Source organism: Apaloderma vittatum, unplaced genomic scaffold, assembly GCF_000703405.1.
Source record: "Apaloderma vittatum isolate BGI_N311 unplaced genomic scaffold, ASM70340v1 scaffold743, whole genome shotgun sequence".
NCBI lineage: Eukaryota > Metazoa > Chordata > Aves > Trogoniformes > Trogonidae > Apaloderma > Apaloderma vittatum.
The window spans coordinates 97,421-123,448 of NW_009706200.1; the positions used below are offsets into that span (position 1 = coordinate 97,421).

The window sequence follows — 26,028 nt, forward strand, 5'->3', positions numbered from 1 at the left end:
CTCCTTGCATGCTTACTTTAACGATAACTGATTCAAACATTAGAATAACTTTTAATCTACATATTGACCTCTATTTCAGTATTCCCATAGCCTTACTTTATCTATATGCTACTTGAACACATTCTTGAACTAAAATACTGAAGTTCCAATAGCTGGCAAAATTAAGAAACCCAAAGCCCATCTTGTTATCTCAGTTTTTTGTCCGTGAAGAACTTGCTCAAACCATAACTGTCTACAGTGTCCTCACGATTTTCCCAATACTTGTGCAGAAAACTGGAAGTTCTTCTATCGTACTGCCATTTAAGTCATAAGAACTTTTTAAAGATATCAGTTGTTTCGTTCATGTTTGGCATCCAAAGCTTCAAACAGGAACTAAGGGGTGTTCCTTCAAGAAGTGGACATGGCTGACAGCCTCTACACCAACGCATGCAGCACGGGCAACAAACAGGAAGAGCTGGAAGTCACTGTGCTGCTGGAAAACTACAATCTGGTTGCCATTACTGAAACTTGGTGGGATGAATCCCATGACTGGACTGCAGCTACTGATGGCTACAGACTGCTCAGAAGGCACAGGCAAGGTAGCAGGGGTGGCGGCATTGCCCTCACATCAACAAATGGACAGAGTGTGAAGAGCTGTCTCTGAATTATAGCCATGAGCAGGTTAAAAGCTTATGGGCAACAATGAAGAGCGTGGCAACAAAGGAACCTTGCGGTTGGTGTCTATTACAGCCCATGCGATAAAGGAGAGGCTACTGATGAAGCTTTCTTATTCCAGCTACAGAGTCTTCATACTCATGGGGTCTTGCACTGCTAGGGGACTTCAAGCACTCTGAGATCTGCTGGAACAGTAGCACGGTGAGCTGTAGGCAATCCAAGAGACTCCTGGAATGCATGGAGGATAATTTCTTAAGTTATAGACAGGCAATAGACAGCCCTACGAGAAGAGATGTGATACTGGACTTGCTGGTGACCAGCACAAGTGAGCTAATTGGTGATGTTGAGACTGGAGGTAGCCTGGGCTGCAGTGATCACACGCTCCTGGAGTTCACAGTCCTGAGCGAAATGGGTCAGGCAAAGAGTAAAGTCAGGACCCTGAACTTTACAAAAGTAAACTTCTAGCTCTTGAAGGAGTTATTCAACAGCACCCTGCGGGAAACTGCCTGCTCAGGGAGCAGAAGCAGGGACAAGTATCCTGGGAAGAGTATTGAGACACTACTCAACAACTATTTTGCCTCAGTCTTCACCAGTAACCTCTCTTCCCACACCTCTCAAGTGGGTGCACTGAGATCAGGTTTCTGATCACCTGAGGAACCTGAACATACATACGTCTATTGGACCTGACAAGGTGCATCCCAGAGTCCTGAGGGAATCAGCTAATGTAGCTGCCAAGACATTCTCCACGATACTTGAAAAGTCATGGCAGTCAGGTGAAGTCTCTGGTGACTTGAAAAAGGGGAACATTGCAGCCATTTTAAAAAAAAGGTAGAAGGGAGGACCCTGGGAACTACCAATGTGTCAGCTTCAATTCTATGCCTGGGATGATCATGAAACACATTCTCCCAGAAACTCTGCTAAGGCACATGGAGGACAGGAAGGTGATTTGAGACAGCCAGCATGGCTTCACCAAGGGCAAGTCCTGCCTGATCAACTTAGTGGCCTTCTTTGATGGAGTGATAACATGAGTGGACAAAGGAAGAGCTACAGATGTCATCTATCTGGACTTCTGTAAGGCCTTGGACATGGTTCTCCACAACATTGTTCTCTCTAAATAGCAGAGAGATTCGGATTTGATGGATGGACTGGTTGGTGGATGAGGAATTGATTGGATGGTTGTTAAGCACTGGAACGGGCTGCCCAGGGAAGTTTTTGAGTCATCATCCTGGGAAGTGTTCAATAGATGTGTAGATGTGGTGCTTAGGGACATGGTGCTTAGGTGCCAGTGTACTTGGCACCTAACAGTGGACTCAATGATCCTTAAAGGTCTCTTCCAACTGAAATGATCCTATGATTCCATGACCATAAGGTTCAGAAATGAAAATACAGAACTTAAAGAAAACCACATAGACCAAAGAAAAGCTCCACATTAAGGTTGCTCTACCAATGCCAACCACAATGCAAGTATAGTTAAAGTAATATAATAAGATCTAATTTAAAAAGTGGGAAAAAAAGGTGAACTAGGCCATGTTGCAAATAATATTGGTAACGCAGAAGCAACCAAAATTCTTGCAACTGTTCACATTTAAGTGCTTGACATGGAAGTGTTAAAGGTGTACTTCCTTGGTTTTAGTAGTGACAAGAGTCTTAAACCCCAGTAACTTTTTGTTTACATCTTTACTTGAAGTCAGGAGGTTTTATGCAAATGAAAGTGCCACAGTCTTGGCAGTTTCTAAGTCTGCAGGACAGTTGGTGCTTCCGAAGTGTAGGAAAGGGACTAAGAAAAGAAAATACTTTGTGCTACTAGCTTGTTGAAACTTGACTGGAATGATTCTACTTTATTTACTGTCTTTGCAAGTCAAGAGAAAAGTCTCCTTAGATTCTCCAAGGCAGGGTCTGTCTTCATTTTCAGGCAACACTGCTACTGGCACCTGAGAATGAAATGAAATGGCCTATGGGAAAAGTCAAATTGGAGAAAGCCACATATCTTTGGGAATCAGACCTGGACTGAAAACAAGAGGGACTAATATTATACAGAACCTCCACTGTCATGCAATAAGCCCTATTTCTCAGATCAATCAAAGCAAAAATACCTAAACAGCTGTAAAGGAGGAGATAAGACAGCTTAGGTTCAGCCCCTAGAGATACTGCCAAATGTAAACTCTCAGGTGTTGTAATAAGCTTTATCTTCACAGACCCAAGTCCATTGGGGAATGGTATCTGGTATTTAATGTAAAACTCCTAAGCTGCTTTGTGACTGCCCAACTCTTTTGTATGGACAGTCTCAAAGACTTAAAAGCCAGTATTTAAAAAGGGGATTTTCTGGGAAAAATACATCCAAGCAAACCTCTCCTTGCCATTCTTACGGATTTGTAGACGAAATCCTGACAGTTCTCATATGGGGAGCATTATGTCACTGAAAGTTAAACGATATTCTGCTTGTTCTTTCCTCCAAGGACAGTCATCAAGGGGGGTTATAACAATGCCGCCAATTCCTTCCAGAATGTAAACACTTGCCACATAATATCTTAATTGCAGAATCGTAGAATCATAGAATGATAGAATGGCATAGGCTGGAAGGGACTTTAGAGATCACCTAGTCCAACCTCCCTGTTTTGGGCAGGGACGCCACCTCGCGACTAGACCTGGCAACACATGGGGACCAAGCGGGAATCGAACCCGTGACCTCGGTGTTGTCATTGTTGTCAGCACCATGCTCAAACCACTGAGCTAACTGACCCCCTAAGGTAGTGAAGCAATGGCCACCATAAGCTCCTCATGTATTTAAATGTTTTTTCCAAACACAGAAGAACTGAGAAATTTCTCTTTTCAAAGTTTAGACTCCCTAGGATTTCAGAGAGACGGCAGAGCCTGGGCTGCAAAAGCTTTTAGAATAAAATCTTCAAGAAAGGAAAAGGAGACAGCGGCACATGTTCCTTCCATCTTCCAGTGGCCAGATGGGTGCTAATTAGTTCTGATTAAAGACACAACGTATTTAAATTTGGCCTTATTTCCTAGTACATGGATTCTCTGTTTTAGAGAACCTAAGCACACTGTGTCAGGGGCAGAGAATGTCCAGCAGATCTCCAGCCTTGTAATTGCAGGCAATCGTGTACCATTCACGAAATGTTTGTGAAATGTTTTTGCCTTTAGATTCAGCTTTTATAAATGATGACTGAAAACGTAACCTTGGTTTGTTGGTAAATACATCAGAGAGAGAAGGAGAGAGAGAGAAAAAACATCTTATAAGGATTCTACCTTGTAGTGTTTTTGGTTTAGAAGGATAATAAGAGATTGCCAACACATAAGCAGTAGTAGATAATCTCTGTTCTGCTTCACAACTTACAGTGTGCTCATGGACTGCAGTTTTAACTTTGTCTAGTACATCCTTTGCAAAATTCAATAAATTCAATACACATGCTAACCCACCCTTACTCAAAACATGTATTAGTTTACTATTAAACCAGTGAATTAAATTTGATAAGAACAATTTGATCCACATATATATATGAGAAGCAGTTAGACATAACACCAACAATAACCGTGGCCCGAGAGACTGCTCTTCTCTTAACTGAGATTTGCTGACTGGCAAGGGAATCAAAACTGTTTCTTAACCTTCCCAACTCCTTGATAAATACTGATGAAATTGTTTTATATTCTCCCTGGGTATATAGCCCAATGGTTAATTATTTTTAATTATTTAAATACTGATGCCCAACTAACACTTAGGAGTGATACCATATTGGTATACAAGTGCAAGACACTGTCAGAATTACAACAAACAGGATGGCAAGTACGCAACTCTGTCTCCACAACTGTCCTACGCCAACATTCCTTAATCCTGAAATAAAGTTTTCCCACTCAACTCTCCAAGGGTCTGACTGCTACTGTATACTGATATGATCAGTCTGATGAGGGACAATCTATGAGCAACTCTCCACACTTAGAAATAACCACATAACTCTAGCTACTAACTGTGTATTTCCTGGACAAGCAAAAGGCATCTTTGATTAGAGGCCTCCCCTAATGTGCTTCATACTGTATCAACAAGATCTAGGTACAGCTACTAAAGGCAGATGTCAAGTGACAAGCTAAGGAGGGCACCAGAGATTTGGCAGTGTATTTAATTTTTTTTGTAGGAAAAGAAACATTTGGGATGAAGAGACTGTAATAACACATTTAAATAGTTTTAGTTTGCAGGTAAGTAACTGTACATGTGAAAAGAGAAAGAAAAACTGAGCAAACAAAATGAAAAAAAAGATTTAAACATTTAAGAACACAAAAGACGACAAAGGGTAGAGAGAAGAAAAAAATAAAAGGAAAAAAAGTAGAGATAATATAATGAAAACAGGTTGAGATGTACCATCACCTTCAAAAAAAAAAGAAGTGAGGGAAAAAGTAATAGGAGGAAAGATAAAATAAAAATTAAGTGCATTTAATACAGATATACTTTAAACAAAGCATTTTGTAATGAAGTCAGCTACTTTCTACAGTTATGAAATCATATAATATACTTTTGGAAGAGTAGGAGAGGGAAGATTTTTTTTTTCCCCAGGAATGATTGCTACAAGAACATTTTACACTTACGATGATCTTTCTAATAAGTAAGTCACTACTATATTTTTGGCAAACTGATTTTCTCTGCTGATATCTGTTTCATGTATATGTCTCAACGGTTAGGGCTGGGCTGGTCACTAAATGCTAACCGATGGTCTCTAACCCCTCTCCCTGCCCAAATGGGAAGGGAAAAGCAATACAGCAGAGACACTTATAAATTGGAAAACTAATCCAACTCTAATAAAACAATATTAGTACTAATAAGGAATATATACAAATATATGCAAACTAGTAACAATCCTGACTCACTCCTGATAGCAATTCTCACTGACTTCGCACAGCAGGCGGCATCAGGGAAGCCCCAGGCTCAGCAGCAGAGGGGAACTGACACAGGAGCTGGATTTTGGGGAACTCAGGAAAGGAGAAGGCAAAAGAATGGACAGAGTCCTCCTTGAACAACAGCCATTGAAGAAGAAGCGCTTAACCCTTGTGATTCCTCAAATTTATACTGAATATGACGTATAGGGAATGGAACGCTCCTATTGGTCATCTGCCCTGTCTATTCCTTCCTAGAGGTGCAACCTTTTACTTCCTTATGACCCCTTTTACTTCCTGCATCCCCAACGTGTTACACAAGATCCAGCAGTGGCTTATTCACTATAGGAATAAATATAAGCAAGAGCCTTTCTGCACGCCTATCCCTGGCAGGGACTGTAAACCTCGTGTTATCACTTCCGTTCAGCTCAGACCAGGACAATATGGGACAAACCCATCCCATTTACATTGATCCAGTAGTGGGTTCTTTAAATGCCACTTAGAAGAGGTTTCAAAGCCTTATAAGTAGTCCAAGACACAAGTTCTACAGTAAGAAGTTCAGAATGCGTACTCAAGAACATGCTGTAATCTCACCTATATTCCACATGGTGTCTGTGATATCCAGCTCCCACTCTCAATGTGTTCAGCTCCTTTTAGTATCTCCCAAATATTGGCTGGAAAAGAGGCAACGCATGCTGTGGCTGCTTCTGGGCAACATATGGGCTTGCTGGTATGTGAACTGTAGCTTTCTACTAATGCCCTGAATGAAACGAACTAACTAGTTCATATGTTAACACAGCCTATCCTTCAGCATAAATGCTAATGTGGGCCTTTTCTCTGTATCCAGAGATTCCAAAATGTGGGATAAACTTACTATTTATGCAACATTTAAACTATTTCCTATGTGCCTGAAAATTTCCAAGGGGTCCTATAACAATGAGGGAAGGAAGGAACACACAGACAGGTGAACAGTACGATATGTAAGTCTTTTTTTTCTTAGAAAACCAGGATAAAATCAGGTGTAAACTTTAACTTAGTTATGCTTCAGAAAGTTTAATTCTTATTTTGGATATGTTACACAGCACACACAAGCCAAGGACTGCTTCCTATCTTAATTTTACCAGCAAACAGGTTTAATTCCTACTGAGTGCAATGGTTATGTCCCTCTAGACATTAGATAGTATTGATCTCACTCCACAAGGCTTTATGCTCTTTAAAGCCAGAGCAGAAGCATCACTAACTTAAATGATGCTGGTCTAAAGTAAACTAACCTAAGGTTTCAAATTCTCTAAGGCTTTGAGACAGACTTCACTATAGAGCAGTGTAAAATGGGGATGCCTCCTACTTCCTTTGTAGCCTGCTCACAACATGGCTTTGAAATGACTGAAAACCAGGGATGGATTGTGAGGATAACAATCCCACAAAATATTCCACGAAGTCATTGTTCTGAAATCTGGTGGGCATCATGAAAGAGGTGAGTAAAGAAAATAAAAATTATCTCCAGACCATCAGCTATACATACACTGGCTTACTACGACACTTCTCACCTGTGCGAGGTTGTTCACAACCATACATTACCTCTCCTTTAGAGAGGTAAATGTTATTTCCATTAATTTGGATTTTAGAGATAGGAATGGAGAGAGCATATCGATTTGCAGAAAGCTACACAGATTGTCCTTACCAAAACCAGAAACGAAACTGTGCTCACATCTGCACAGGGCCCCAGTGCTCTATGTTCTAGGCCATCCTTCCTACAACAGTAAGACTACACCTCTCAGTAACCAGCAGCACCCTGTGATTCCTCTCCTGGTCAACTGAATAGGCTTTGCCCCTCTTCATACAACATCCCCTCCCTTGGAGAAAATGGGCCTATTCATCATCTGGGCCACTTTGTTGGGTACAAATAAATAAAAAAACACTTTTAAGAACATGTTGCAGAGATACATTTCAAGAGGCTATTTCTGCTGATATCAAAGAATTAACAAACCATACCAAATAGACAGTTTCTTCTACACTATCCGGCTGGTGACCTCTATCTTAATTTGTTTTTTTTTTCCCAGGAATCACACATTTAAAGCAGGGAGGGAAGGATGAAGAGGGTGAGAGGTAGGTGAGGAGAGAGAGAGGCAGAGGAAAATAGGGAGAGGCAGAGAGGGAGAGGCAGAAGGGTGGGGAGTTTTCTGTAAAATCCTGCCGGGAACAGGAATTCCAGTTTGTCCCAAATTTTATAGGGGGCTTTTATAATGAAAACTACCTATCATCAAGTTATCTAGGTTTAGGAAACATTAGTATCGAATCTTGTTTACAGTTATTTGTATAATAATATTGCCCTTATCTTTCAAAAATTTGTATTTAAAACACCTTCCTTCCATCAGAGTAGTTTAGAGTAAAAAAAATCACCTTCAGTATAAAGTGCAGTGAAAGAAAGGCCTTTTGGTTTATTTCAGTTTAAAGAACAAATGGCATGGCTACTTAAATGCTTAGATTTTTACATCTGACATGCTGTGGTGATCATGCTTAGCAAAGCTCAGAGAACAGTGTGCAACTCGGTACAAAAAGTGTAGGACCTAAACCATTCTGGCTCATAAAATACAGTACTGAACACAGATAATAGCTGGTCTTGCACAGATGATTTTTGTTAGAAGGCACATGTTTGATATGATAACACAGTGTTGAATATTTCATTCTTGTAACTTTAATTTCTCTTTGTCCTGGTTTGAACAAGATAAGATCAGTCCTAAATTGCTTTGGAATATTAGCTGGGTACCAGGAATGTATTTTGTATTCTCTCAGCCATAACTCATTACAAGGAACTTGCTTGGCATCATTAAGTCAGTATTGCTTTTGCGTGCGTGTGTGTGGCTCCATGCCCTGCTGCTGGGCTCTTTAGTGATAAAATCTGATATAATAAAATATTAATTACAGCTGAAAGGTTGGGCAAGAAATATTAACTCAATTATAGTCCCACATTGTGAACAAAGGGCAGGGTGAAAATATCCTTTAGTTACAGAGCTTTGGGATGATAAAAGAACAACTAGAACATCAGACTCAAGCTGAGCACTCCCTAAAAGGCCACCTGTTATCAATCTTCACATTAAGCAGAGAATTTTAGGTAAATCAGGTCAAGATGAAAGTTTTTTTGCTGCTGATTTTTTTGACTTAACTAATTTAAAGATTTCTTTATCTGAGCATTTCTCTCTTTGATGTCCTTGCAATTTAATAATTAGGAATTTGTAACAAGCACAAGGACACAGCAATTATAATTAAAGATTAGATATCATACACAATATGCAAAATAATCACCTTACATGGTATAAAAATAGGCAAGAACTATCAGTTGATTCTAAAAGCCCTTACTTCAGTCAGATTGGCAGTTTCTCAGGGCCAAATTGTAGCAGATGTGGTCCTACAATCTTAGAAAGTCACATTTTTCAAAAAATACCAGCAGTAGAATATAAATTATTTGAAGGCTTCTTAATAAACACATTTCTGTTCTTCTGCTCCATTTACCTGAGTGTGGAGTCAGATGAATTACCAAAGACTTAACAGAATGTGACCAGACTGTAAACAAGGACAACAGTGAGCCAAAGTTAGTCCAACCAAATAATACAGCCTTAAAATCCTAGACATAGTAGTGAACCATAAGAACTGAGTAATCTTACCTATTACTGAAGGCTAAAATGTGCCATTACAGTATAAAATAAGATTTTTATTGTCTGAAGAACTCTGTTTTCTATTAACAGTGTTTTCTATTTCAACAAATTTTGCTGGAACTATGGCAATACACTTTGGTACTAAGCCAGCAAACATACTTTCAATGAATTTACATTTTATGACATTTGGAACAATCTGAAGACCATTTCAAAGCTTCTTAATCAGCTTTATGTTCTTTGCTTAATTTCTTTTTAAAAAGAACACAGAAAAATGATAAGTTCATAAATATGAGATAAAAATATCTCAGTACAGCAAGTGAGGTGCTTTTATAAGCCAATATTACACCATTTAACTCATCAGTTTTCAAGTTGCCAAGGCCAATTTATAAATCAGCTGGAAAGCATAGAAGGAGGAGTGAAGTCTTGTCACAGATTAAAAGAAATTAAAGGAAGCAAAACTGTCTAAAATAATTTAGTCCAAAAAAGAACAAAGTTAGAGGGGATCTGAAGGAAATATTCAAAACTGAAAGCCATGGCAGAGCTGACTGATTCTTTGTTTTCAATCTGTCACAGAGAAGGAATATACTGATGCACAACGGTACTGACATACAGATCAACGAGGAAGAAAAAAAAGGAAATTCTAGGAGTCTGAACACATGCAAACCAATAAGCTACAACCTGTGAGATCACACAGCCCATCTTATCAGAATCAGTAGTAGCATTTCTGCAAGCGTACGCCTGACTCTCTGATATTCAAAGAGAGCTCACTACTGCTCGCAAATTGTAGGCCTGTTTCTGACTAGAATAGAAAGATTCATTACATCACACTTTTAGCTGCAGAAAAGTCATTGGCAGTACCTGAAACATCAGATTCCACCTGGTTCCCTTCTAGTACATAAGCCATGGTGCAAAGAAGAAATAAATTACTTACTCTTCTTATTACAGAATATGACAGAATGCTATTGCCCAGACTTCACAAATTAGGTAGCGAATAGATCTAGCAAGATCTAAATGATCAGTTCTCTTGGATTTCCAAGAAAACGGGAACACAGTAGTGTAACGTCCCACCTGGGGACACAGTATTTAGAGTTGCTGAATATAATATGATAAAATACTGTACTGGAATTAAAAGGAAAATAGTAACAGAAAAAAAGGCAGACCATGCAGGAGCCTGTCTAACTAATTTCCTGTCTAACTAATTTCCTGCCTAACTAATTTCCAAGGGGCACTTGCAAACTACAGGTTTCTTCCTCAATAACCTTGAAGAACATTAGTAGCCACACAAAGATAAAGTATATATATAATGAAAAAATACTTTGAGAAAAAATGTGATGTTCTTGAAGAATAGGAAGATTTCCTAAGATCTAAATCCATACTTAAATGATAACATACATTATTGCTCATTCTCCTGTATTGAACCCTCAATTTATGTTTATTATATAAGATGCTAGAACAGTGGTTTTCATTCTGTTCGCTGCAAATTCCTAGGGATGCACATTTTGCAAAAGGTAAGAAAAACAAACATCTAGCTTATAGATTTTAAATTGCAACATAAAGATCTGCACATGCACTGCAATATCTTCAAGGGATTATATATAAAAAAAAAATCACTTCTACTACAAAAAACTGATTACAAGTAAGCGATATTTTACTTCAATATTCTCTAGTGAACCATAAACTCCTGCGGTGCTGTGAATATAAACTTGGGAGAGCCTCTACGAGGTGTGGACACTCTGCAAACATAACAACATTCACATGCGTAACTTAGGCAAGTTGCACAGCTCTTACTTATGAATACAAAATAATAAGCCCATGCAAAATGATCCAGGAGCCTGGATATTACACAGAAATGAAGAATTAGTATTTAGATCAGGAGATCAGCATGTGGACTTGTGACATAATGTCAATACTAAAAGAATGAGATTTTTCTATATTCTACAAAGATATGTACTGGAAACTCACTACTGAATTGGGCCGAGGAATTAAGCAAATAGATATACTGAGTGGTTTATAAGGAGAAGGAGATTGCCTATTTTCTTCCCTTTTCAAGGATGCTCTGCAAGTTGCTGCTTTGCATGAAGAACAAAAAGAAAAATATTTGCTGAGGCAGCTGAATAAATACACGAGCAAATTTCAACAAGCTTGAAAATTGTTTACTGCTCATTAAAGCTCTCACAGAGAATACGAAGTTTTTAATCTATTTAACCAGGGGATACAACACGGAGCACAGAGAGACTAGCTCAAGCAGAGCTGCTGTGGTGGTTTAAGATGTTGTCTCATTTGTCCATTTTCTCTTTCTGCTAGATGATATGTTTTCATGGGTGACCTGGTGGAAAGTTGCACTTGCCTGTGCTTCAGTTGCAACTGAAAAGCCTGGCGTTATCACTTAAGTAACCCAAGGCACAGACACATTTTCTCCTTCCAACTCTGCTGTGAGAGAGCAGGAGCACAGCAAAAATAACCACAACAAAATTCTCATCTCTGAATGCTATCCTCTCTTTCCACAACTTAGATGCTGTGGATCCTGGTCCAGCAATTTGGAAACAGAGATTACTGTCTGTGCTCATTTTCATCCTTCCTTCTCTACAAAAGGGCTCTACAGGACACTCAGCAGTGCAGAATGATGCAGGCAGACACAGAAAACCCTTCAGTTTTTGTGGCACCATCCCCAGTTTCTCAAGATTTCTGAGGATAAACACAAGGCTGACCTCCTAATCTGTCAGTGAAGGTATAGCTCTTCCTCCTCCCTGCACTGGGAACAACTCCGGTAGGATTAGGTGGCATAGAAATCTTGGCAGCACAACACTGCGCAGCTCTTCCCACAGGAAACCTGGCCATAGATAAAAGATTCTGCACAGTTCAGGATTAGCACAACTGTTAAATACAGATGAGATTTAGGCCTTGTGCTTTTCTACTACCCTACAGGACTAATCTTGAAAACAGTTTAGATGTGAGAACACAGTTAAGTCGTTTGCCCTCGTCTGTTTCTCCCATGGCAATTTCTCCCTGATTTCAACATTTTTATAATGCCTCAGACATCTATCTTACCGCTCTCTGAGACTGTTTTAGGCTGAGCAACAACTAAAGAGTTGTTGCTTTCTGTTGCAGAGCCCAGTAAGTGAGTCTAATGTTTCTTTATGTCATTTAATGTAATCCAGTTGAGCAGATCAGCTTTTACTTAGCAATGCTTCAGAGTCATGATGCTTGTTGTAAATGCCAGCGATTTCCTTTTCTACTTAAATGAACAGTGTAACAGAAAGAAAGTTTTCATGTTAATGTTCAGCAAAATAAATATTCTCTCAGGATACAGTATGGGAAGTGACAGTGTTTCACTCGCAGCATATCTATAGCTTTTATTCCTCTTTCCATATAGCATTTCTCTTTATTCTTTAACATTACTTAATATCATATAAAAGCATTCACTTGTTTGCATGCAATGCATTATCAAAATGCTTTAGTACACACGGAATGAGAGGGCAGCAAGACTTTGGAATAAATTGCCCAGAGATGTTGTGGCTGCCCCCTCCCTGGAGGTGTTCAAGGTCAAGCTAGATGGAGCCTTGAGTATCATGATCTAGTTGAGAGGTGTCCCTGCCGATGACAGGGAGGTTGGACTAGATGATCTCTACGGTCCCTTCCAGCCTAGGCCATTGTATGATTCTATGATTTATACTGAGAGTTAAGAATTCCCCCAAATTACTTTGTCCTGGAAACCACAGTCCTCCTGCTACACATTTATGTATTAGAATCTTAGAGTCTGATAGTGAATAAAGGGCTCATACAAATTTGGTCAAAAAAACACAGTACCAGAAGAAAAAATCCTAAGGTCAATGGCAGTAAAAAAACGCACCACTGCCAAAGAATCTACAGAAAAGACAATTAGAATGGTACACGTTACTTCTGTGTTGTAACCTCAGTTATGAGACTGACTTTTGGCTTGCTCATGAAGACGATCTTAGACTGTGTGAGCATCTCGACAAAAGCTTGTGCTTTTTGGGGGCTTATAGTGCACAGAAAAACTGAAGAGGAACTTTTGGTATCACAGTGCCATGTTACTGCACACGTTACCTCTCACACATTCCTGCATCTCATACTAATTTCTGTAAATTTATCCAGCACCATCTTCCTGACTTTTGTATCTGTACTTGTTTCAGAGCTTCAGTTCACCATTGGGTAGAGACTTTATATCTGAGCTGTTTACTTACATGCTCTATGAACTGAAATTGTTCGTCTTCCTCTCTGAAGCCTTATTCCTCTGATGTATTTTTAGATTACAACCATGACTTCTCTTGGCCTTAATTGTCTAGCTGAAACAAGTCCAGTTCTCTCAGTCTCTCCATGCGTAACACAGGTTTGCCAGTTCCCCGATGGTTTATGCCATAATGCTGTGCTGCCGTGGTGCAAGTAAATTAGCATTTCTTCGTAGATGAGAATGAGACACAGGACCTCACATGAGGTCCTGCCAGCGTGTTGTACAATGGCATTTACGGCTTGCCACCTTTGCTGAAAACCCCATCTGCTGTGTATAGTCTATTTGCCTATTTCACAGTCATGCTATGTTTTGATGATTCGCTATCATACACATTTTCCTCTCCTCCATTATTTCAAAAAATAAGCCTCTGTCTTACAACATACATCCTTGTTATTAGCTCATAAAATGCAAACTTTGCACCTCACTCTATCTGTAGAAGGTTAATCCAAAAGGCTACTCAATATTTTCTGTGCAGCATTCCAATCCAATGCTATAGGTAGGATCCACTTTAACTGGTTAACAGTAAACAGGTAAACAGTTAAACAAGTTACAATGTGTTATGTTTGTTATCTATAAACAAAATATGCAGGAGGGTACTGGATCACCTCTCTGTTGATAATTCAGTACTTCACAACACAGCACAATGAACACGTACTTACAACTGGGTAAGGCCACTGTTTTAGAGCTTTTGTGATCCACCGCATTTAAATATTGTTGATTTAAACATTTATGAAAGAAAAGTAGAGAAAAGCAACGGAATCTCAAAACCCACAAAAATATAAAGCATATGACATGGCTACAACACAGAAAGACTGGTGTGCCACACTGTTAAGGCTTCAGTACTAACAGGGCCCAAGCAGCTATGGCTTTCAACAAGACCTGCATGACTGACTTGAGTGCTTATTTAGTCAAATGGGTGAAAATTCACTAGAAGAGACTCCATACTTTTCACTTGGGATATCTCTCTTTGGCATCCAGCACTTGAGAGCAGAAATAGCAAATCTCCAGGAAAACATGGTGGTGAGATGATAAGCCACAGTGAAATATCTAATTTCACATTGGCATTAAGGATATGGGAAGCGCACATGCATAATACACAGTAAGATCAACAGTGAATGCTCTAGGAGACTGCAGTGGGTTGTACGTGCCTGACAATTCCTAACCACAGCTGTACAGGAATTCAGAATGGGTCACTCCACACTGTGGCTACAAACTAACATACAGCTACTGCAATACATATCGTCAGAATATGACTTTAAAACGTCTCCAGTAAGTACATTCCCACATAATCCTGTTCAACAACCACCTGGGGAAATGTAACTGCCTCACATACTCCCCCTTCAGTCCCTCCACAGCACACAGTAGAATGAAAACAAGTCCCTGGCATACTTGAGCGAACACAGGGCAACATTATCTCTTTCTTACATTTTTAAGGAGCACTCTCACTGTTCTGGGTCTGAATTGAGGTACAAATAGAACAAGTACACTTTTAAAAATCATGCAATGCAGTAATTCCCAGCGATGTCCATAATTCTTTTGTTATGATCCCTAAATCAAATACCTCTCTCTCAAGGCAAGTGCCCAGAAATAAACTTCAGCCCCCTACACACTCGGTGAGAGAGAGAAAAACCTCTCTTTACAACTCCGGAGGACCACTCAGAGGTGAAGATGGGATATTACCTCTCACTGTCTCTGTGGGATGATCAATCTCCTCATTACTGAGGAACCACCTAAACTCATCCAGAAGCAGATGATTACATTTTGATACCTTGTAGAAGGAAGGTAAGAAAAAAAAAGAAAAGCAGAGCCTCATAACAGTGCAGCAAATTCTTCAGGTGTTAATTATAACCAAAACACCTGAGAAAGTAATTTATGAAGCTGAAAAATAATCTCTTCAGAGATATGGTAGACTCTATTCTCTCTTTTATTTTGGAATTACTCTAGCTTGCTTTATTTATCATAGATCAATTTTTATTAATGATATTGCTAAATGACACATAGAATTATGTACTGGGTTCTCAGTGACACAGATTACCACTTAAAGAAATCAAGAATCAATACTCCTGTTACCCAGGGTCTATGTGAGAAGTCACAGTAAAAGGACCAAAGAATTTCCTGAACAAGCCAGCAGGACACGTGAAGCTGCACCACACATGCTTAGGCAACATGGACTATAAATTCTAACTCAAGTCTCAGTAAAAATCCAAGTACAAGTTCTACTGCATAACAAAAAAGAATTACAGCATCTTTACAGCATAAGCAATTATTGTACTGTTCCCTCAATGAAACTGAAATTGACCTGTCTGCTGTAAATAATTATACTTGTTGCTATAAAGAAGTGACAATTATGGGCATTAATAAAAAAACCCCTATCCCTCTGTATCAGTCATCCTCAAACAAGTTTACTGGCTGCCTTACAGGCTGTAAAACTATGATTTGGAAATACAGTTTGCAGGGAAGAGCTGATCCTACAGCATACAATTCAAGCCTCTATGTTTACAGACCCTTAAACAATGGAAAAGACGCTCATGGCAAGCAAATGAAAGAATGGACAGTAACTTCCTTTCATACTATTTAGATTTTGTGGTCTCATGGTATTTCAAAAAGCTATATTTCGAACATGACATTTCAGAATACTAGTGAGTTTGTAATGCTACTTGAACATGTACAGTAACATTATCTCAACATAACCATTTCTTTATCATAAATCCACCAAATATCGAGACTGTTTTAGCAGTGAGCTCTTCAAAGGCCAAAGTCTACCTTTCATTTTATTGGGAAGCTTTCCAAATCTCTCCCAGCTAATGTACAGTTTTGATATTTCTCTCCTCAGCTGTGTCGACATGAAATTTTCTCTTTTCTCGTTACTGTGTTACTGTGTAATGTCACTGGGAATAGAATAAAATTACAATAAAATGCTAGCATTACATAACATGCTAGGTAGGAATTGTGAGAGGACACAGTCAAAAATACAGATATTGCAGTGCTTTTATTTGCATGTGCTGTTGCTATGTTTTTGCCCTCACAGAACATCAGCATGTCTCTCACTGCGCAAATCAGCATTTTCCCATTTCAAAACTCAATTGTTCATTTATCCTGAATTTCTAATAATATCCTTGATGTCTGCCTCCATAATGCATGCATAGGAATTAATGCTGCACTCTTCCCATGCAGCACAGAAACTCACACTGAGATAGCAATATCTCTTCTTCTCTGATAAGTGGATAGCAACTTTGAAGCCTGGTCCTGTGGCTGACATACAACAGCAAAGCAGGTGTCTCATGTTTTTTTTTCATGGTTATGGAAAATATCATGAAACTTTAATATTCAGATGAAACTTTAATATTGAGAGTGCTTGAAGCCCTGCTGCTTTCTGAGTTCCAACGATGACTGCCATGGGTTTCCAAACAGCCAACTAACTTGCTGGCTTTGGCTTGTATTTCTTGATTGCCGGTGAAACAATTTCATCTGCTGACCTGCAAACCATGTGAGTGTTTTGTGAAGATGGTGAATTTCAAAAATAAAGGTAGGCAGTGATCTCCCTGTAAGGCTGTCTGTCAGATTGGTAGGTCCTGCAAAAGCTCTCTCAAGCTTCAGATGATCCTGTTTCTTCATACGGAGGCGTGAATGTTACTGCATGCTCTAACTGCCATGGCACACGAAGCGCAAACTCCTGCTGCCAGCCTTTGAGAAAGTGAGCAGACATAGTGACAAAGCAGAAGGGATGGCCAGACACGGAGAAGGCTAATCCTCAAGGAACTAGTCGTGCTAAGGGCAAGAGATGAGGCCCTAAGACATGTCCTCCTGCCTGGCAACAGATGTGGCAGGGGTGGGAAGGCAACTGTGACCTCTGCTTTGCGTGCAGTGCAAGGTGGTTCTAGTGGGGAACTGCTGCATTACATTGGAGTCTGCATTTCAAAGTTGACCACTTCAGTTTAATCTACTTCTTCCCACTGCTAGTCAGCAGGTAGTAATTAGTCTGTCCTCTGTCATTCATTTAAAAATCATTATACTGTAAGTATGACTGAAATGGCTAAGCCATATACAGAATGAAGCACTCTCTGGACTTGAGCGGACCATGCATCTTTCTTCGAATCATGTTGTTCCTGTTCTGGGGACCATGTGCCTTAATGCCGCTTGTGACAATGAATGCAGGATTTACAGGGTGCCTTTAAAGGTCTGAATTAGGCCAATAAGAAAGGTAAATCTCTGGGGAATCTGAATACGTCATGAAGTGTTTATCTGACGGAAGCAGTAGAGAGGAGTGCTTATCACTTTAGATAACATGCAGTTTGAAATTTCTAAGGTAGTTTTCAGCTGCACTTCAAAATGCTTAATAACTTAATATGGCCTTCTGGGCTGAACTATAATATACATTACTTCTTCAAGGAAGAGAGATTAAAAGTACATTTTAAAATTAAGCACTTCAAGTAAAGAGATGTTTGCTTTATTTTCCCAGTAGAGTTTTCTTATTCATGCACGCTGAAGAAGCTGGGCACATGGATGATAAAGGGGATGCATTGAGAGCACACAGACTGCCTTCACTCTAGCATACTCAGCTTTCAACTCACATAATTCAAAGTTTATTTGCTTCCTTCTGTACGCTTTCTTTAAGGTACTTTCAGATTACACCTCTTAGCAACTGCTGCAGTTGTCTCACTCCCTTTCATCCTGTCTGGGCTTTGCAGCCTGAGGTGCTGCTGACTGATCCCACGTACCCAGCGAAGGAAGTACTCTGGCATCCTAAATTCCAAGTATTGCATCCACAGGGCATTGCTAGCCCACATGCTTGGCCCTCCTATTCTTTCTGGTAAGGCTGGAAGAGGAAAGTACCAACTGCCTGTGGTGTCTGTAAGAACAGAAAAGGTGGCTGAATGAGCTGTTAACTCATTAGAAGGGTTTAGTGGGGGAAATCCAGCTGAGCCAAATTCTGTAGGGTAATATGAGAAAGACCAGGCAGCAGAGTAGAGCCTGGATGTTTTTGCCTTCTTTCTCATCCTTCTTGCTCCTTTTCCCCAGCCTGCTGCTCCCAGAGTTCCGGTGTTATCTGGGCCAAAACCTTTGGGATATTTACTGTTAAAGCTTTTGGTGGAGGTGTAACAGAATAGCAGGAGGAAGGCAGTATGGTGACAGCATTTTGCTGATTACATAAGTGCAATAAAGAAGTGGAAATACTCAACCTTTATCATGGCAAGACTGAATGGAAATCTATGCAACAAAGAAAACTTGCTTCTCTCAGCTGAAGCTAAAAGCTTGCAGGAAAACTTTTCCAGAGAAGGTCACACGGGCCTTTTGTAATGGGATGTGGCAAACAATCTGAAGCTCTAACACAGATGAACATACAAATAGCAGTAAACACATGCAGTCACTGAGCACTATATGCTTTATTTCTGTGTATGAGCCAGCTTTTTGCAATAAATTAGCGTTCCTTAGATGAACTATACAGAACTGACCAACCTGTGTACCTGCAGACAATCTGGCTCCAGGGTCTTTTAAACTTTAGGACAACTTGCCCTCGAGAAGTAAAAGGTACAAATGATACTGCTTTGAAAGAGTGAGTTTCTCAATAGATGTTGAAGGGCCCTCACATAAAAAATATTTGCATTTTTATGCTTGGTATGCGAATTCTTTAAACCTATACTGACACATGCATGTATCTTGGAAAAAAAAAAGAATACTCACAATAAGACATATATTACACAACTTCCACAGAGCCATCAGCTTAAATTAAAAAAAGAGGCCTTGCAAATTACAATCATTCTAAAAATCAAAATAGCTTAGCCAGCTGTTAAAGAAGTGCATACATTCATCATTACTGAATGCATTACTGCTTTAAACATATATAATTCCAAAATAATCTCCTTGAAATAAACACAGCAATAGCCATAAAACATGCTGGACCTGAAATTGAAGACAAAGCAAGCAGTCTTTGTTGTATTACAACACTGACAAAATACATTTTAATCATGTCCAGTCTTATGAATTCTAGAACAACCTGGAATGCCATTTGGCCTTCATGATTAATGTGTACTTTATCATTGTAAACAGAGCTTCCTGAACATTTCTATAAAGTCTGCTTTTGAATCAACATTTAAACAATCAGCATTGCCCCCTCTCTCCTTTTACGTTGTGGTGGTTGTGTGCAGATTCTAAATGAGGTATAAAGTATCAGGATTATTCATATTTAAGTAGAGAAAAATAATTTCATCACATAAAAAAGCTGAAATTCTGAATGACCTCAGGTATTAGCTTTGTTGACTTGAATGGCAGAATTTGTGCTCTCCTTATCCATCTCAGGAATTAAAGAATTTTATGTGACATGCCTGATGCGTTGATCAATAAACCAACAACAAGCATTTACTCTGCAAGTTCAGTGTAGTTTCAAAAATCTGCATTCACCAAGCCAGTAGCAGATCAATAGACAAGGCATCTTGCTTAGTGGTGTGCATAAATGAAGTATGACTAAACTTTTAACACCCAATGAATGCAGATTAGGATGATAAAATCTATATGCAGAATGTGTTCTGCAAGCTATGCAATGAGAGCATGCTTGAGAGTGTAATGTGCAATAAAATTTAAAAGTTTTAAGAAATCCTTACTTTAATTTTCATTCTCTGCTCCACTCAGTATTTACATTGTGGGCTTGCAGTCAGCATTAATTTTGGTTTGAGACCTGTTGCAAAGGTCCTCAGTATATTTGTTGCTGTGCGTTCATCTGTCAGTTCTACAGCTTCATGTTACTTTAAATCTCTTCTATTTTCCTAAGCGCTTATCCCCTTATTTGGCACACTTTAATCTCCTAACTAGCTCCCTTCTGTTGTCAGTAAAGTTTCTGATGTGTCATTATTGCTATAGGAGTCAATCATCTTTAGTTCATGATGCAGATAAAAAGAACAAAACTGATTTTTTATTAACGGCCTAAGATATTTGTATTTAAACAACAATGATTCCAAGTGGTATTATTTTAATCCAGATGCTTGAATTCAGAAGCACTACGCTATAGCGTTGTCAGATAAAGTCAAATATCAAATCAGTCTGTTTCTAATCTAATCTGCTAAACCAAAGTTTCATTAAATCTCCTTTAATGGCTTTCTGTTTTTCTCTCAGCTGGTTCAGACTTTCCCAAAATATTAAATTTTCTTTTCAAAAAGTTGTCTGAATGACCAAAAACATGGCATTTCCTAAATGCAGATCTACCTACACATAACATAAAATGCAACAATGAATGCTGCATAGTAAATAACCTTAATTATATGAAACAGTGAATATTCTGAAGAAACTCAATGAAAATTTATTTTCATTGATGCATACATGAGTATACCAGAGCTGTATTTCCCAGATAAACAGAAATTACCAAAAACTTTAGCACCATGAAGAAAATAATTAATACTCATTCAATGCAGGTCTTAACTCTTCCTCCAGTAACAAGAGAATTAACCATTTCTGATGATACATGATTAGCCAAGAGGGAAAACATCCTAAACCTCTGAAAAATCTGTATTTCTTTCATCTGTATTTTCATTTATTCAGAGTATTGAGCTCATTAGTGGTTCTCATTCAAAATAATCTAACTATATCTCTGTTTTCTTCACTGAAAAGCAGGCATCTTTTATTCTAATCAATGAAGGTCTTATATAGTGCCACATACGTGAATAAACCTCTGCAAATTGGAAATTCACTAACAAGTACTACATAACACTGAAGAATTCAGTTTTCCAGGTTGATTTTTTTTTCTATTTCTGCTATGATGGTCAATTATATGTAAATATTTCATTAATGTTACAGTACATATTGTTTAAATCAGGTAACTTATTAAGAGTTGATTATCTTAAATCTGTGAAGTAAACAAGAAGAGTAAATACTAAAGACAGTAGCTCAGCATAAAAATGTGATATGCCCTTGAACTTATAACACTGCAGCAAGCAATTACCTTAAAGAAGCCACCCACACAACAGAACTATGGCTTTGTTCCTTATCTTCAAAGAACAAGCCACTTGCATCTGGATCAAATCCTTTAAACAATACACGAACACTGAACATCAAAGCACTTTCATTTTCTTCAGTTATTTAATTCAATTAGCGCTAATACAGACATGAATTTAGACACTGATTGCTGTGTAGAAAATCCCCAGAAAACTTGTTCACGAAATTAATCAATTTGGTTTTAATTTTATAGAGATTTTTCCCCCAGTACCTGACAGGAGCACCTCTGCTCTGTGCAGGTTTCAGCAAGACTGTCACAGTGCTGTCAGTTTGATTCAAAGGTGTTTCAAGTTCATATGATGGCATAGAGGGTGCTAGAATAAGAAAAGAGGAAAAAAATAATCATTATTCCTGTATTTCTTCTCTGCAAAGCTGTATCTTCATTTGAATGGGTAATTTTAAAGACTTTTTCAAATATAAAGACCGTATTATAGGTCTAAGACACTTTTGGCTACAACACAAGTGTGGGGCAACTATTAAATAACTTCAAGGGAAAAAATAAACAACCAACCAAACTCGCTGCTGATCTCAGGACAGGAAACAGATACTAGTAGGTAGAAAGCACTGAGAATCCATGACTTGGAAATGAAAAGTTATCTCAAGAAGAGAATCTGCAAATGTGTGTGCTGAAGGGCCCATAGTTTTTGAATTTGAGCCCAGATTTCTCAGTATGTCAATGGTATTAGGATGCACTCTCAGAATTTGTTATTCCAAGAATCTGAACTGGTGCTTTAATTGTCCTGGGTCTGTTGTCCACCACAGACATAATTTACAATAATGAAGCAAGATTATCACCATGAGAGTTTATCTTAGTCTGAAGCCACATTCAACAGCACTTTTGCAAACTGTGTCTTCATTAAGAAATTACAGTTGTGATTAAAACGAATGGCACCTCAGCTATTGTCTTTTACTGTCACTGCTTTTTTCAGTGCTATCATCTAGTCACATTTTTATCATTCTATTGGATGGAAGGCTGCTTGGTTAATTGGTTGTTTAGCAGTCTGTTGTATCTTTATTGTCCAGTTATTAATGATGACACACAATTAACAGATTTAAAGGCTATAGTACTGAAAAGTGGTCATTGCAATGATCTTTGATCACAGCAATAAGGCAGGGCAGTGGACTTCCTAACCTGTTTGAAAAAGAAAATATATTTGTTGGCAAGAAGATCTTTTATTTAGAAGGTTCTTCCAAAGACTAATTATATTTCATGTTGAACGTGGGGACCTGTTTGGCATTTCTGTTTGTTTATCTTCATCTCCCAGCCCCTGGATACCTAGTGTACCATACTGATTAACACTACTCAGAGTGTATTACGTTCCACATAGAGATAATATCAACTTCTAGGCTCCTCTAGCAAATTAAATAGCTGCAACAATGTGAGTCTTTCTTTCAAGTGCATTTTCCGATCATTTTCACCCTCCCAGTAGCAGCTACATCTACTTGAAAGGTGTATGAACTTCTCTCTCCTTTATACACATTGCCCTACATATCCAAGGAAGAACTGCATTAACAGTTTTGCCCACAACTCTTCAGGTTGCTGTGAAAACATTAATAACAACTTCATGACTTTTCATTGATATTCACCAGTTTTGAAATGCTTTGCAAATAAAAAAATTAATCTTCAAAAATCTCCTTGTAAGCTGAGAGGGTTTTACTCTGTTTACAGTCCTGGATATAAGACACAAACATTTAGACCCATCATTATAAGTTATTTTGGTACCCACTTTGGGAAGCTGAAAGGCATAATTTTACATAGTATTTTAAAGATTCAGACACAATTTTCTCATATTCCAGTTTTGCAGTTTTGAATATCCAGAACTTGTACACACAATGCCCCATTCTCAAGTTAAGCATCCTAAAAATAAGGGAAGCACAAAGTAACTGCATCTCCAGAAAGCTGTATGAACTCTGCAGGTTTTAGGAACACTCAGGCATTTCTTGCCCTTGGCAATCTTCCTAACTTAGGACTCCTAGGTCCCTACTTGCACTCTTTACTAATCATATTCTCCTTCTGCCAAAACTGTTTCACTCTCCAGATTATGAGCTGTGTTTGTCCAAGTCCCATCTTTCAGTACCAGATACTTTTTCTCTTCCTCGCAGATACTTGCACGTCATTTATTCTTGCACTTTTCTCCTGTCTAGGTTAGGAGTCTTCCTTCTCCACACTGCCCACATGTAAAGAAGTAGCTTATCAATAAACAGAGAAAACAGGTGATGTTCCTCCTGTTCACAGTTTTTGCAACTGCACACCCTGGTTTTCTGCAGCAGGAAGCTCAGAAACGGTAAGGCCCTTAGTGACTCCCTCTCTATTGTGGGCACACCGAGCTGTCGAACACACAGGCAAAGCTCCAAAAGGCTTGGAGAACTTAAAGCTATTTAGTGAGTACCGCATTTATGGTGACGTCCGTTGATCAATTCTGCCGAGTTTCTACCATTTGTGTGCAAATTGCAACATTTACAAATTGCCCAAGTCTGGAGAGATTTTCAGTGATGGCTCGGAGTAATGTCTCTCTTCTTGCTAAATATTTAAATCCCTGTTTGAAAGCATTTCAGTAATGTATCGGTCACCAAAATTTTTCATGATGTCAGCCTTGTTCCTGAAATGGGTGAAATTCTTCTTAGTGTGAATGGCAGCACACAAAATCTCAGCCCACACAGCCGACTTTTCATGAAGTTGCATGCAACAGAAAACAGTCTTCTAACAGAGTGCCCATCAGTTTTGATAGCATGCACTGCCTCAAGCTCTGCTTCTGGTAATACCTATTTACATAAAGATGGCCTCATCCATCAGTGCCAATCAAACTAGCGTAGAATGAAATATGGCAACTATTTACAGTACAGAATAGTACTGTTCAAACACTTAAAACAGGAAATTAAGAGTATTTTGTTCAGATGGAGTCTAGAGTTGGACCAAGTAAAATGCAATGACTCAATCCCGAAACTGGTCAGAATGCAACTCATTTGTTCTGTAGAATCATAGAATGGCCTAGGCTGGAAGGGTCCTTAGAGATCATCTAGTCCAACCTCCCTGTTTTGGGCAGGGACGCCACCTCTCAACTAGACCTGGCAACACACGGGGATAGTGAGATGTTTCACCCATAGATGTTCAGCAGTTTTGCTTTGTATTTATCCAAACTGGAGCCACACCAAGAGTGTCAGAGCCTCACAGTGAGACAAGGAGATCACAGGACAATAGCACTGCAAAGAAGTGACCGTATTCAACGGCTAATATTTTGGTTGTGATTTTCCAATGATACTAAGCATTCCGCTTCCTAATGCATTCCGCTTCTGTTTTAAATTCATCAAGAGACTGCCTTTAATTACCTATGGGCATGTCATAAACATTCCCCGTTAGTAAAGTAACTACCACGAAGTAATTGGGTGCAGACAAGACGGCCTGCAGAATCTCGTTACACGGTAGCTCAGAGGAAAGCCTCACTCCCAAGTGCGCCTGAAATGTCTGTTCACATTGATGAAGTTTAGCTGGGGACATATCAAATTTAGAAAAGAACAATTTAAGAATCAGTATTATTCTCAAATCTCCAGATTCTCATCCATTCTCAGTAGTCTCCTTCCTTCCTCATTCTAATAAGTGCTGGTTCTGCCACCCTAACTCCTATCAAATCTTGCTGTGTCAAAAGTTTATTTCTGACAGAGGAAGTTTCTACTCAGTATAGGAAAGGGGATGGAAAAGGAACTCCATCTTCATGGAACAGTTAATTATGTTTAGACTTTCTGTAAAGAATAATCTTCTAACTTGAAAATTAGCAAATATTTTTTTTTTCTCTACAAACATCTCTACTGGCAATGACGTCTACTCTGCATTAACTGCCCATTCCAGAAATTGCTCTGTTTCTGATTAACACTTGCGGTTTTTTTTTCCTTCCAGTAAGGACAGAAAATGAGCGATGGGGAAAAGTACACAGAATGAGAGTAAAAGAGAAAGATTTTGTACCCAAACACTTTCCTATATCCTTCCTGAAGAGCAAAGGCGATCAAAAATAGATCAGGTAATTCTGCATAAATATTATGAAGGGGCCACAGTTCAACTGCCAGTTTAATTCTGTGGACTGTGGAGATGTGAAAAGTGAAGGGATTTCAGCTGTAAGTTTGCAAAATATTTTGTCATCAAGTACGTAAGCGTTTTAGAGGATGTAATAGTATTGCGTCCCATCAACTAGAGAAATGAAGTGTTCCTCTTCCTCCGGGAGGGCTTTGAAATATTGTTCATGGGTCTGCAGAAGTGACAGTCATGCTGCTCTTATCTGAAAGCCACTAGTCCTGATCGTCTTGTCCAGTACAGTTACATACCCACTTGAGTCCACATGCCTGCTAGGAACATACGCAGGCTGGTAGTTAGCTACGCTTTCTAAGCGAGGGCTAGACATCGAGTATTTCTGCTCTACTCTCAATTGTTCATGGCTCATTAAAGAGATTTTTCCAGCACCGTTACTGTTCTAATTTAGAATCACTTCAAGGCTGACTAAGCTCTGAATGAAACCCTCATCCTCATGTCCAAAAAACCCTATGCTAAATGTTGCAACAGCAGCTGGCACTAACTGCAGGCACATAACTCATAGGGTTTCTTTGGTGATAACTTACAGTTGTGAA

General features: G+C 39.0%; 1 protein-coding gene across 1 annotated transcript in view; it reads right to left on the minus strand.

Moving 5' to 3' along the window:
- LOC104271100 (receptor-type tyrosine-protein phosphatase mu-like) overlaps window positions 1–26,028 on the minus strand; it is a gene marked incomplete at both ends in the record, with an annotated part of 126,851 nt that overhangs the window by 94,657 nt on the left and 6,166 nt on the right. Inside the window, one exon of the mRNA XM_009865679.1 lies at window positions 21,626–21,728. Within this exon, the coding sequence (XP_009863981.1) occupies window positions 21,626–21,728 (103 nt within the window). The remainder of the gene's footprint in view (window positions 1–21,625; window positions 21,729–26,028) is intronic.